At 40.0% G+C, this 15,382-nt stretch overlaps 1 protein-coding gene across 1 annotated transcript in view; it reads right to left on the reverse strand.

Moving 5' to 3' along the window:
* Positions 1 to 15,382, reverse strand: part of LOC126416263 (oxysterol-binding protein-related protein 6-like) — a 259,898-nt gene that overhangs the window by 172,530 nt on the left and 71,986 nt on the right. The window contains exons 6-7 of the mRNA XM_050083896.1: positions 8,625 to 8,690; positions 3,329 to 3,576 (exon numbers count right to left, since the gene is read on the reverse strand). Of these exons, the coding sequence (XP_049939853.1) occupies positions 3,329 to 3,576; positions 8,625 to 8,690 (314 nt within the window). The remainder of the gene's footprint in view (positions 1 to 3,328; positions 3,577 to 8,624; positions 8,691 to 15,382) is intronic.

Here is a 15,382-nt window from a genome sequence, read left to right on the forward strand (position 1 = left end):
ATAAATAGGAAGATGCCGAATGAAACATATTTGGCTGTCAAGAGGGTCATAGATAAAGCCTCTAATGAATGCCGTGACAGAATATTATCCAAGGATCTCTCACAAAACCCAATGAAATTCTGGCCATATGTGCAGGCTTTTAGTGGTAGTATAGTTGTGTGTCCAGATACTCTTAGATAAGACAGGGGCTAAAACTGAGGGCACCTAAGCAAAAAGATAAATGCTGAACTCTGTTAATGTAAAAATCCATCAATGAGCCCTGGCAGACCCATCAGTACCCACCAACTGCCATGTCATCCTCTGCCATTGGAATCACAGGATGCCGTATGGAGGGGCATGGGGTCAGCACACCACTCTCCTGGCTGCTGACAGTTTTTGTGAGCTGAATCCGCTACTACTTCATCAAGGTGCTCCTCAACTGGCTTCTTGAGGCTGACTGCAATCTGTTTCAGACCACTACCAACCAAAGATTTCTAGCAGTAATGGTAATTGAGCTCCATTCACAAATGAAAATCAATGGGTATTGCACCAATTTAATTCTTGCACCACTGCAAAGATGACTGATATAGATATTATGTCAGTGGGAATCTTAGAACACAACATTCAGCATTGATTCTGTAAAGATCAATCACATGGAACCCAGCTTGCAAATTTCTCACGTGACAGCCCGAAAGTGACTGATAAAGGCAGTGAAGTAGGTGCAGTATTTCTCAATTTACAAGAAGCATTTGACTCAGTAACACATTTATGTGTATTACCAAAACTATTATTGTATGGCGTATCATGCAAAATTTGCGACTGGACTGAAGTTTTTTAGTAGGAGGATGCATTATGTTATCTGGGATGGACATTCATCATCAGATGTAGAAGTAACATCCGCCTCCATAGTGCAGCAGTAGCGTTACTACTTCCTGCGCAAGGGGGTCCGGGTTCAATTCCCAGCAGGGGACTGGGTGTTGCGTGTCCATCATCACTGACATCCAAGTCGCTGAAGTGGTGTCAACTAAAAAGACTTGCAATACGGCAGCCTAACCCCGAAGGGGATATCCCGGCCAATAAATGCCATACGATCATTTCATTTCGTAGAAGTAACTTCAGGTTTGCCCCAGGGAAGTGTGTTGGGACCTTTGCTGTTCATGTTGTATGCTAATGTCCCTGTAGATAATATTAGTACTAACCTCAGACTTTTTGCAAATGATGCAGTTAACTATGATGATGTACTGTCTGATAAAATCTGCACAATTATTCAGTCAGATCTTGATAAGATCTGAAAGTGGTACAAAGATCTGCAGCTTGTTCTAAATGTTCAAAAATGTAAAATTGTGCACTTTTCAAAATGAGATAACATAGTAGCCTATGACTACAGTGTCAATGAGTCACAGCTCGAATTGACCAACTCTCACAACTACCTGGGTGTAACACTTTTTGTAAAGATACGAAATGCAACCATTACATATGCTCAGTTGTAGATAAAGCAACTTGCAGACTTCAGAATATTGGTAGAATAGAATGCAATCAGTCTACAAAAGAAATTGCTTACGAATCACTCGTGCAAACCATACTAGAACATTGTTCACATGTGTGCAGCCCATACCAAATACGGAGGGGTACTGAATGTATAGAGAAAAGGGTAGCATGAATTGTCACAGGTTTGTGTGACCCATGGTAGAGTATCACAGAGATGCTAAAGAAATTGAATTGGAACACAGTTGAAGATACATGCAAATTATCCCGAGAAAGTCTACTTACAAAGTTTTAAGAACCAGCTTTAAATGAAAACTCTAGGAATGTACTACAACTCTCCTACACATCACCCCCATAGGGTTTGTGAGGACAAGATTAGATTAATTACAGTGTGCACAGAGATGTTTAAACAGCCATTCTTCCTGTGCTCCATAATTGAATGGAAAAGGAAGAAGCCCTAGTGACTGGTACAGAGGGAAATATTCTCTGCCATACATTCACAGTGGTTTACAAAGTACATACGTGGATGTAGCTGTAGATGTAGATGTTTCTATCGGGCCACCAATTTCATTGTAAATTCTGTGTCAGAAAACCTACAAATCTATTCTCTCAGCTAAGTGCTAATGATCCTAGTGTCATTTTTACCAGTTGGTGTAGGATTTTCGTACTTGTGAATATCAGTACTAAAGATCAAGTAGCACATTATAATGTCACACAGATGCAGAAAAAACGTTTTTAGGAAGAGTTTATCCTGGCTGGGTTTTCAAAGTATCATTTACCACTAAGCACAGTCTAGTATATGGTACACAGCCTGTAAGATATTAATGATAAGCAATTAGATTACAGTATCTTCATTTCTTGGAGTGTGTGGCTGTCTGGAAACAAGAGCTAAGATCACTAACACTACATACCATTTTACCTCATTCAGTCATAGAAAAGAATGAAGTGAGTGGTCATAAAATTCTTTCAGTACTTACCATGTTAACTGAAACTTTCACTATGAAATATACGATATTTTTAAAAAAATCAAATTAAATTTTATCCAAAATGAAATTTTCACTCTGCAGCGGAGTGTGTGCAGATGTGAAACTTCCTGGCAGATTAAAACTGTGTGCCAGACCGAGACTCGAACTCGGGATCTTTGCCTTCTGCGGGCAAGTGCTCTACGAAATGAGCTACCCAAGCACGACCCGTGATCCATCCTCACAGCTTTATTCCACCAGTACCTCATCTCCTACCTTCCAAATTTCACAGAAGCTCTCTTGCAAACCTTGCAGAACTAGCACTCCTAGAAGAAAGAATAAAGCGGAGACATGGCTTTGCAACAGCCTGGAGGATGTTTCCGGAATGAAATTTTCAAAAATGGTTCAAATGGCTCTGAGCACTAAGGGACTTAACATCTGTGGTCATCAGTCCCCTAGAACTTAGAACTACTTAAACCTAACTAACCTAAGGACATCACACACATTCATGCCCGAGGCAGGATTCGAACCTGCGACCGGAGCGGTCACGCAGTTCCAGACTGAAGCACCTAGAACCGCACGGCCACACCGGCCGGCAATGAAATCGCCACTCTGTAGTGGAGTGTGCGCTACATGAAACTCAACATTTCAATCTACTTAATTTCTGTACAGTACTTTCACTGTTCTTGAAGTGAATGATACGAGTCTCAGTTTACAAATGTCTTTCGCTCATTTGCGTTTGTTACTATGTTATACGAGGCTCACTCCAGATTGTTATTTAAAAAATTATTTTTCTTGTTATATCTCAGATAGGTGTTGCTACCTGTACCCTCATCGAGTAACTAAAATTAATACTGAACACAAAAACAATGATTCTTACTTTTACAAAATACAGCAATTACCTCAGCATCTGTAGTTGGAATTGCCTCTATTTGTTCCAAGATGCGGCACAACTGAGTTATGTTTTGACCAATTTGTCCCAATTCTTTGTTGAGTGAATCTAGTGATGAGAAGGAATCAATAACCCATGCAGCAAGGCGGCCAGAGGCTAAACCTCCTAAGATGTTCGGTGGGGGAGAACAAGGCTTCACTCCTCTCGGAAGAGAACCTTCACGGCTTGGTGTCAGGTCTGGTGGTGTCATTGGAAGTTCTGAAGAATAAATTAAATGCTACATAAATATTGGAAAGCTTAGAATAATGTAACTTACTTGATAATTCAACAGATCAGAAAAATTTCCGTTGCATATAGCATACCCAAGGCTGATTTCTCAAATAGCAGATAATTATAATAATAAATTTCTTAAAATTGTGTAAAAAATACACTGAGGCAGGGAGTGACAACAGCTGTGGTTATGACAGTAATTGCATAGGCTTGGACACATGACAGAATACCCCCCCCCCCCCCCAATTTCCCCAAACACACACACACACACACACACACACACACACACACACACACAGGGGAGAGGGAGAGAGAATTTAATTAATTCCATAAAACATGTGGAGTATTGTGTGGCAACCTAATAACTTATGATTGGGAGCATTTGCAAATCATGAATGTGTGCCCAAGCATTTGGCACTGAAAACACATCAAGCGATTTGAGATAAAAGATCTTATTACTTTCAACATACAAAAATAATCATACAGGGTTACTCAGCAGGCAATAGAGAATGTATCTTGTGGATTGCTGGAGGGAGGGGGGGGGGGGGGGGTTAAGCAAGCATGGAGGAGGGAACAGACTTGTGCAGAAGGTGTAATTGTGGCTAAAATGAAAATTAAATAAAGACAGTCAGGACATGAGGCCAGGAAAATGTATGGTAAATGAGCAAAAGTAGACATCTATTGTATTCTAAGGGATAAGAAAAGATGAAGGCTGGTGTGGTTTGGTATGGGTTCACACAGAAAGAAAGGCTCCCAGGCAGACAATTACTAATAAACACTTTATTAGCCACAATATAAACATAGGCACTTCCTGTTGACCACAAAGGCTGCAGTTAAATCAGTCACAGAAAGACACAACATGAATTCTGCATACAATAGGAGTTGGTAGCTGTCTCATAACATTGATGATCAGTGACCAGTCTTAAGCAGGGTTTGCTGCCAACACTCTCGCTATAAGTCTGACGGAGTACATTTCTATGTCCCAACAGGCCACAGTTTCAATGCTGTCCAAAATTCACAATCACAAAAAAAAAGTCTAAGAAACATCACTGGGTACTAGGTTCTGTCTGTGGAGGCCAAGGTTACAAAGCTTTGCTCGCAGAATACTCCTGCCTGGTTGTAAATGTCTCTAAAGTCAGTGTCCAGAAAGTGAGTCAGCTTCAACTGAGTCCTGGTTCAGTGCTGGAGTTGCTGGCTGTACAGACAGTTTGGAGAGATGTTGTTCGGTCGGCTCAGTGAACTGAGATGCTTTTGTAGCAGCTGGGCAGTGCCATAAATACCTGCCCAGCAGAAAGATTTCCACATATCACCTGGAAGGCATGTGACTGCCGGGGGAAAAGTAGTGGTTGCAATTGCAGCACTGCTGATGGTGATAGTCATGCTGCGGGTGGCAAGGCTGGCACCTCTCGTACCGATTCCAGTGCTGCCCATTTCTGTGCGGGCTGCAAGAGGATCCTTTGAAAACAAATTGGCCTGTTGATATGGTCTGAAACACTTCAATGCATTCAGTGTGCATTCCGACCATAATTTGGATTGCTGGTGCATGTGCTGGGACCTGTAACTGTAGTGGCAGTAAATAACTGGAATACAGCAACCCTCCCCCAGGTAAGAGATGGCAAAGCCTGTTGGGTGAAGCATGACAACTCATCCTCCTTCACTCTTCCGGAGAATGATGGTGTCACAATCACAATGCATGGAGAAGGCATCCAGTGCTGCTGGGGTCATTGTCCGGAGGCCACATCCATGGGCCTCAGTTCATGGATGTGAGAATGATAAACCCTTCCAGGAGGTAGTGCGGGTGGCACGTGTGTACCTGAAAAGCCTGGGCACAAGTAGAAGCGGTCATCTGGAGATTAAAAAAAAAGGTCACGCAGAAAGACCAATTCTCACCGACAACAGAGACGCGGCCTGGAGTGAAACCATTTTTTGTGCGTCAATTTCTAAGTGACAGGGACCGAGGAAGTCAAGATGATGGTCCTCATCGGTAGTCCTATTGTGGAATGGTAACCACTCTGTATGAAGTCCATGGGGCCCTTTGTAGCAATACATTTGAGGATACCTGGAGAGACGATGAAACTGGAGAGTTGCAGGCAGTGGACCATTTGACAACCTGCTGCATTTTGCCATTTCGGTTAGAGAAATAAAGTGAAACAGAATGTTTATGAGGGAGTCTGTCTGGAAAGTGTCTGATTTTCTGAAATGGTGTCACAGGAACGCTGAAGTGGGTCAGGTCAGTAGTATGAGAGCACCCTGAAACAAAATTATTTGGTTGTGTTGTGCCCAGCAGGAAGATAGTAGTATGAGAGTATGTTGTAGTGGAGTTCTGTAAGTATGTTGTGTCCAGAGAGCTTATATCGGCCCTGCAACAACGGAAGCACATTGAGCTCCAAAGTTGTGATGAAAGAGTAAGGACTGGCAGAGTCCAGGACCAGTGTGGTAGACGTCATGGAAGTGTAAAGTGGATATTTTCACCCAGGACTGGACAAGAACAAAGGACTGGAAATGAGTCCTGAAGCATCAGTGCACCAAGGATTTGGCAAGTAGGAAGGAATGACAAGGAGTCCTGACACATCGGAAAAGATGCCTCTCATTGCGGAGTCAGTGCATTAACACAAAATTTGTCAGGAGGACCAGAAGAGGCATTTAATGTGATCTTAGGCAAGACTGTCATCAACTGTCAAAGTAGGCCAGGAACTTCGGCACCTGAAACAGCCAAGAAGAAAGCCTGTTGGTGGCTATCACCTAAGTGTGCATGTGTGATAAAATGCAGTTACAAATATGGAATGGAGCTGACCCAAGGTTCTGCTGCCTTGTCCCAAATGGGAAGTGTTGATGGTGCTGTCTGGAGCCCACTGACGCTGGAGATGATCAGGGGAAGGCAGTTGGGTACCTCCAGTAAACGTGGTGACACCAGCCAAATTAGCCAGTATTTGTTCTTGCATTTGCTGCCTGCATTGCAATAAAGACAGAACATGTGGTGTTATGTCTTTATTGACTGTAATCATACTGTAAGGAGAATTTAACTTCCATCTACCATGGGAGCTACGAGAAAGTTCACTGTAAAGGAAGAGAAAAACTAGAGGATCAGGGACTGGTGGAATGACAACTCTGAACCTTTGATCCTTGTTGCTATTGACCGTGAATACTTTGCTATTCATCCCCATTATCTGACGAGGCCTGCTATGGGCTCACACGGAAGGAATGGACACCTAGGTAGACAATTATAATGAAGACTTTATTATTTATTTATTTAACCTGATCTGGCTATGGCCGTCAGGTCCTCTATTACATTGGACCAGCCATAACATAAACAGAGATTTCTTATTAACCACAATGGTTGCAGTTAAATCAATAGTACAAAGAGACAGAGAGACTTCTGTGTGCAACAGGAACTGGCAGCTGTCTTATGGCTCTGATGATCAGTGACCAGTGTTAATTGCAATTTGTCATAAACATTCTTATTGTATGGCAGAATAAATTTCCAAGTCTTGACAGATCACAGTTTTGATGGCTGTTCAAAATGCTCAATCACAAAAAAGTCTAAGATTGTTTGATACTTGGTCCGGGTATTGGAGTCCATGGAGGCCAAGATTTCAGAGTGTTGGTTGTGGGGGACTGCTGGCTGTTCATGGAGGACTCCGAAACCTTTGGTGTCCAGGAGATACATCAGCTCCAACAGGGTCCTGGTTTGGCACTGGAACTGCTGGCTGTATGAACTCTTCCGAGAGATGATCCTTGGTCGGCTCAGCAAACTGAGCAGCTTTCTTAACATCCAGGTGGTATCCTAAATGCTTGCCCAGCAAAAGAATATCAGCACTTCTCTCAGAGGGCATGAGACTTGTGGAGGGAAAGTACTACCCAGAATTGCAGCACTGCTTATGGGGATATGTGCGAGGCTGGTGGCGAGACAGGTGCCTGATGTGAGTCCAGTCATGTTTCTGTGGCAGCTGCAGGAGGTTTCTTTAACAACAAATACACTTGGTGATACTATCCAGAGTATTTTCTTACAAGCTGTGCATGCACTGTGCACCATTTGGACTGCGGGTGCTTGTGCTGGCTCTGGCAGGCAATGCTTATGGTAATGACAGTCGTGGGTGTACGCCCAATAGCTGCAGTGGCATGCAAACAGCTGGGATATAGCAAAGACGATGACCAAATGGAAGGTGGGTAGATGGCATCAGAAATTGTACAGGAGTTTCACTAAAGTGTATAGCTCAAAGAATAATGCACAAGAAAGCCTAAAGAAGACCTATGTCTAAGCATGAATGTCAAATGGCTAATGATAATGATGAATTTTCAGTATAATCTAGGAAATTCAGAAAACGATAACAATGTAAATACAGGTATTCTCTCTCTTGTTCACTAATCACATGTCTCATTATATTTCATACTTCAGAGAACCTTTGTCTACTATTCTTTCTTGTGGTCAGTAGTACTGTTAAGCAAAAAGCTAGGTAGTGTGTCCTTTTTACATTTACTTGTGTGTCTTTGCACTACACATTCTGCCTCCTAAAGATAAGTACTAGCAAGTGACTCTGTTTCACAGTTTATGGTTTACTTAAATGATTTCAGTATAAAAATGCAATCATGGTGCAAGCATTTAGCAGATTGTTCACACTGGATGTTCCAGAAAAATATTTTATTATAACTAAACTTATCAAAACTCAAACAGTCTCTAACTACACATTTTATCAAGCAAAAATTATAACATGTTATTTTCAGTGTTCTATCTGCCACAGCACACACACACACACACACACACACACACACACACACACACACAAAGTAATAGGAGAACTAGCTATCACAAAACATATTTATTAATATTTCCAGTACATGTGTGTATATAAAATGGGGACATCCTTGACCACGTTATATTACAGTACAAAATGATTTCAAAATGGTGTAGCAGAAGGATTTGGTCTCCAATTCAAATAAATGATTATAAGTGTTATTATATTAATGACAGTTGATTCCATTCAGCAAGAAAGGGAATGGGAGGTAGAAATAGGAAATCTTGTATTACATGAACTTACCTATAGGTTTTCCACCTCTGAATAGTGAGGCCTTGAACAAATGACTGCTGAGGGGCGTCTGCTGAACTAACAGATCAGACAAGCAAAAACATAAGTTACGAGAAAAAAAATAATTTAAATTAACAATTAAGGAGCTAACTGTAAGCAAACCACTGTTTATCTCCATATCATTTATCTACATCCCAAATGACAAGTAGAAACACTAAGTCATCAGTTAAAGAACCATATGGATTTTAGAACCAAAATGAAGCATAGAGGCAAAAAAGTATCCATACAGAGATAAAATACAGATGATTCTAGAGAGGCATAGATTTCTCAGCATTATTTTAACTTTTCACTGTAACAGTGAGTAACATTCATTAGCCATGTGGTCATTTAATAGTTAACCTTCACAATCTTTCATCAGATAAACTCTTGCTCTGAGGGAAGGAGGGAAGGAACAGTGGTGAGGGCAATAGAGCACAAGTTCTGAACGGGGCAATAATCATAAGGAAATAACTTGAGTACCTTTCTAAGGAACAAACCTAGTATTCAGTTTAATCAAATTGTGAGAACTTAACACTGCATGACCCCACTTGGCCAATGCGCTTTAGATGGTTAGTAAAAGCAGTAATCAAAGAGTACTATGGGAAATTTTATAACTGTTTTATATTTGTATTTCAGGCTTCATATTTCATACTGAATCCACTGGGAGTATTAAACGAAAAATGAGCAGCTTGTCCATACAATAAATTTAATAAGTGAAGAGAACATATGAACAATGCACTGAATTGAATACAATGGATTACATAACAACACAATAATCACTTTCACTCACAAAGTTCAGCAATGTACAAAGTTAGGCCTATGACCTTTGAATAAAATTATTTAATTTTTTAGCTCTCAAGGGAAAGAATGCAACATGTTATGGTCTCTAGCTGAAGATGTTTATGACTTTATGAGTACAAATTACAACTGTGACTCAGTGTTTCTCTTACACTTCCCCTGTTACCTGCACATGGCGTTACAGAAAGATCACTGGCAGGAATTTCAGCTGACTGTCTTTGTAGCTACATCTCTACAGCACTAAAATATGCCAAACAGCTTGAAAGATATGTTTTCAGTTAATTCCAAAATATGCAGTGATCCTAGCAAAAATTTTAAAAAATGTTACCAACTAGCAATAATTACAGCAAAATGAAATATCTAAAACTTTACTAAAATACATGTGCAATACCTTATTACAAGCCTAGCAAAAATCTTCAAATGCAGTTAAGGTAGTTCATAATAAGCAAATTACAGTGTACATTAAAAAATGACAAAGATTAGGAAAGAGCCACTCATTTGACAGACAGACATGTAAAGAAAATCCTACACATTAAAAATGACTTAACACAGTTCATAATGCGTCTCATTCTCATTGAAATACCAAACAACATTATCAAGAGACAATCTTCATAAAAAGGATGCCATTATAGTTATTATTGATATCGGATGTACGATCCCTAACTCACCAATGTTTCTTACTTTTATCTTGACCACATTGTGGTTCCATAACCATGAAGTTGAGACACAGCTGTAATTTCCTGACATGTTGCCAGTGGTTAAATGTACACAATAGATGCAACATACAAGGTGCCCAAATCTTTAGAGTCAAAATTAGACAGATACTAGAGGATACTAAACTGAATACCTTGAGTTATTGCTGCGTGCTGTGGTCTTCGGCTCAACGATTGCTTTGAAGCAGCTCTTCACGTTATTCTATCCAGTGCAAGCTGCTTCATATCTGTGTAACTACTGCTACAACACCCACCTAAGCCTGCTTGCTACAATCAAGCACTGGTCTCCCCCTACAATTCCCCCTATCCCTCACATACTTCCTTCTGTTTGTAAAACTGACGAGTCCTTGATGATCCAGGATGTGCCACACCAACCAACCCCTTCTTTTGTTCAAGTTTTGCCACAGTACCTCCACATTAATTATTCACTCTACCCATCAAATATTCAGTATTCCTCTGAAGCACCGCATTTCAAAAGCTCCTATTCTGTTTTTCCCTGAACTAATTGTTGTACATGTTTCACTTCCATAAAAGGTTACATCCAGATAAATATCTTCAGCAAAGACTTCCTAATACTTAAATTTATATTTAGTCTTAACAAATTTTCATTACTCAGAAGCCTTTTTCTTGTCACCACCAACTTGCATTTCCTGTCTTCCTTACTTTGGCCGTCGTCAATTACTCTGCCTCACAAATAGTATAATTCGTGTACTACTTTTTCTGTCTCATTTCCTCACCTAATTTCATCTAACTGCAGTCCATTACCCTTGTTTTACATTTGTTGATATTCGTCCTCTAACCACTTTCGAGACACTATCCATTCCATCCAACTGATCTTCCAAGCCCTTTGCCAAATTATTATGCCATCCACTAACCTCAAAGCTTTTTTCTTCTTCCTAAACTTAAATTCTATTTCCAAATTTTTCTTGGTTTCCTTTACAGCTTTTTCAAGGTATAGATTAAGTAATATTCCCTTCTCAGTTACTGTTTCCCTTTCATGTTCTTTGACTCAAAGCTGCAGTCTGGTTTTGTGTAAGTTATAGATAACCCTCTGTTTCCTGTATTTTACCACTGCTACCTTCAGAATTTCACAGATTATATTCCAGTCAATGCTGTCAAAAATTCTCTCTAATTTTCAGTTGTATCTTCTAAAATAGGTGTTAAGGTCAGTATTGCCTCATGTCTTCCTACATTTCTTCAGAGTCCTGACTGATTGTCCCCAAAATCAACTTTTGAGATGGAGAAGTAATAGTCAGAAATGAATATTTAGGTGTTTACTGACATAAAGAACTTACATCTTACAGCAACAGCTTAAACTCCTAGCAACTGTTCAAAGTGAAGAGACAGTTGCAATGCATGCATCACAATGGTGCATAATTTTCTGGCTGGACTCTCAAATATTCCAGTTGTCTGTTATACAATGAACCAGGTGGTTGTGGCCCTACCAGCCAGTTCCTCTTCAGTTTCTAATGGGGCCTAAACACCAATAACTTGATGTCTCCCCACAGGACAAAAATCCAGAGGATTAAGACCTACTGGGACACGACCACCTCTCCAATAAAACAATAATGATATCTCTTGTACAATAAGCTCAAGGGTATTTAAAGTCATGAGAAATAGTATGCTGTTGTTTGCGGGTGAGCACATGTGTGTGCGCACACGCGCACACACACACACACACACACACACACACACACACACACACACACACACACACACACACACAAAAAACAATTGTTGGCAAAAAATAATGTCCCATTAGTTGATCTATATCTGCATCATACTCTGCAAGCCACCTAATGGTATGTGGTGGGGGGGGGGGGGGCACTTTTCGTACCACTAATTGAGCCCACAACCCTGTTCCACTCACAAATAGAGCTTTGGAAGAATGACTGTTGGTAAGCCTCTGTATTGGCTCTAATTTCTCAAATTTTCTTCTCGTGGTCATTGCGCAAGTCGTATGTGGGTGGAAATAATATTTTGTCCAACTCTTCCTGGAAGTTACTGTCTCGAAATTGCAGTAGTAAATCTCTCCATGATGCACAATGCCTCTCTTCTGACGTCTGCCAATGGAGTTCGCTGAGCGTCTCCATAGTGCTCTCGCACTGGCTAAACGATCCCGTGACAAAACGCGCTACTCTTCATTGGATCTTCTCTATCTCTTCTGTCAATTCTACCTGTTAGGGATCCCAGACAGATGAACAATACTCAAGAATCAGTCAAACAAGTGCCTCATACGCAACTTCCTTGATCTTCTACACTTGCAACCCATAAGTTGCTAGAGACTCATTGCTGGCAATTTAAGACAAGTTAGGTGTATTTATTTTCATCCCTACTGCCTATGTGACAGTTGAAAACACCATTACAATTGAAAGAGACATCACCCTTGAACAACACACAATGTAAAAAGCTTGCACAGCAGCGGTGTGCTAGGTAATCTGTCTGAAATCTAGGAATAAAATCATTTGGCCCCATTGATGAACACTTTGATTATTGAAGATGTATGGTCATTGTTGCCCAGTACTTCTCACATTGTACTCTGTGGAGTGTGCATTTTATGTGCATGTTGCCAGTTGCTTATTGATGAATCTTCTTCCACACAATCCAAAACAGTACTTTTCTGTATACTCAGACAGCTCTTTGTGGTCTGAACTTACCTGGAATTAGGATGATGCTTACTGTGAAGCTTTGCAAGTTTCTACAATGAGCAGGCTCCATCTTCAGCAACCAGTCATGAATTACAAAGAGTGGTAAACTTCACCATGAATACACCATGGGTAACTAGGTGTGGTCTTCCAAGGTAGCACCACCAAAGTTGGTCCAGTTGTTTGTTATTAAATATATGACTTTACAAATGGGTGCCTATGCCTAACATGCATTAAACATTTGAGGCCTCGTATAGCCTGGAAAACTGGTTCTGTTCTAAGGTTATGTTTCTGTGACTAACTTTTCATCTTCTAATCATCAAATCATTCTCAGAGACTAAACACGTGTAACCGTGTGACAGTTAACTTGTGACATCATCCACTCATTTTCACAGATTGTGGAGTTGCACTATCACATGTTGAGGAGCTTGTACTGCAGAAGAGTTGGCAATCAACCCAACAAGAATGATGTGCTTGAACATTTAAATAATGCAAAGTACCTAAGGAATTACTAAAAGATGAAGCAACGCCTGGCTTAAAGAACACAAAAGCAACAGTCATCTGGGCAGCACTGATGAAGATGAATTAGCGGCAGCAGATCAAGTGATGGGCAGAGGAGGGGTTTGCACTACAGTTTTATCAAGGTCCAATCACTACTATACTAAGGTGTGCAAAGGGCCACGGAAATTCAAAAATCACAATAGCAGCTTTAACATAAAATGAGGAGGATTGAAATTAGACAATTTGTGGCCACAATGCTAAATAAAGTAAACAGCACCATTTATTCTACAGTACAGCCTTCGAACACACACAGAGACAACTCCACTATGTGCGCCACCTGCCAGATGATGTCACAAACTGACTGTTGGACAGTTATGTACAAACATTACAAGCTGCTGAGCTTGACTGAGTTAAAAAGTCAAACTAATTAAGTCTTTATAGCCTCTGATGGTGTCTCCAGCTTTAAGAGACAAAGTATTAAGCACAGAATCATGCAGTAAACCATGGCCTAAAATTAATACGTTTCAGATCCTCTGCCATCCATTTAATTTTGACCCTCTATGTTTGGAATGCCCTGTGTAGTGAACAACTAAATGTTAGCCTAAATTAGATTAAATGTGGCCAGTGTGTATTTTCCAACTAAATAAAGAATCAATTGTCAAAAAAGTTTAAAAAAACAATTTGCAGGGTAATTCCATTAAAATAGCAATAATAAAAAGCAAAAAGAGAAAATAAAAAATATAAGTGAAATAAAAACAAAAATAGAAAGAGAAATCAAGACACAAACAGCAGCAGGTCACGAGTACAAGAAAATAACCAGTCACTTCTCATCAAAAGCAGCTTCACCCCCTCAGCTGGAAGTATATCTCCAGAACAATTGACAATAACGCAGGAGAGACAAACAGGAAAAAAAACATTAAAAAGAAAAAAAATTCAACAAATCTAATCCTATGAGTTACAGTGGAAGTAATTTTTGCAGGATGCGGTATGTATCTCTCAGGTACAAGACACCAGACACATTATGCAGACCTACTCCGATTCAGTTATGAATCTTTCTATAGACTGCAGCACATTTAACATTGACCACTGTATTATTTCACTTTATTTTCTAGAGGAGTCACACTTCATACAAGTCAGCTGTCAAATTAGTGGACATGTTTGTCTTACTTCACTCTTGTCCATAAGTTAAAGGATCTTAAAGGTCAATGAAAAAACATTGCATCTAATCTATGAGTTGCCTCACCTGTTTGCACAAACAAGTCACATACATGGTGCGAAAGAACATGACCATTTATAGTCTGCATAACACCCTTTGTGGCCAAAAATCTTGTACAAAGAGGTTCTGATTGCATGATGAGTGTACAAAGAGCACAGCATTCGAGTATTTTAAACTGTTTATTCAATCTCTCATGAATCTGTCATGTGTCACAATTGAAGATGACAGACATGAAGCAGACATTTTAGAATCCACATTTAAAACTGAACAATGCACCCGGCCCTAATGAAACTGCACTTCAAATTTATATCAAATACACTGCAGAATTACCTCATTTTCTAACTCATGGCTAATGAGAATCACCTATGCAGTGATTAATACCTTGTGATTGGAAAAGAGTGGAAATCACTCTTGTTTACAAAAAGGGCAATAGATCAGATGCACAGAGTGACAGACAAGTATTGCTGACATCCGTCTCTTGCAGTATCCTGCAGCATATTCTAAGTTCTAACAGTACGATGTTCATGCAGGAAAAAAAGATTCTTTCAAATACTCAGCACGATTCCACAAAAAACATTCATGTGGTACACAATCTGCTTTATTCATTCATGAAATCTTTCAAACAACAGAAGCAGTTTAGCTGATGATGATGTGTACAAGAAAATACCATCATTGGACAATTATGTGCAGTTGCAGATGGATTTTGACAAAATTTCCATTTGGTGTAATGAATGACAGGCTCTTTAAATGGGGATAAATGTAATGTCTATACCAAAGAGTATCTCCTGAAGACACCAATTTGTATAACTTGTTATGGGTAATACTTAGAAGTTATATGAAACATGACTATCACATAAA

This window comes from Schistocerca serialis, chromosome 8 (genome assembly GCF_023864345.2).
Source record: "Schistocerca serialis cubense isolate TAMUIC-IGC-003099 chromosome 8, iqSchSeri2.2, whole genome shotgun sequence".
Classification (NCBI taxonomy): Eukaryota; Metazoa; Arthropoda; class Insecta; order Orthoptera; family Acrididae; genus Schistocerca; species Schistocerca serialis.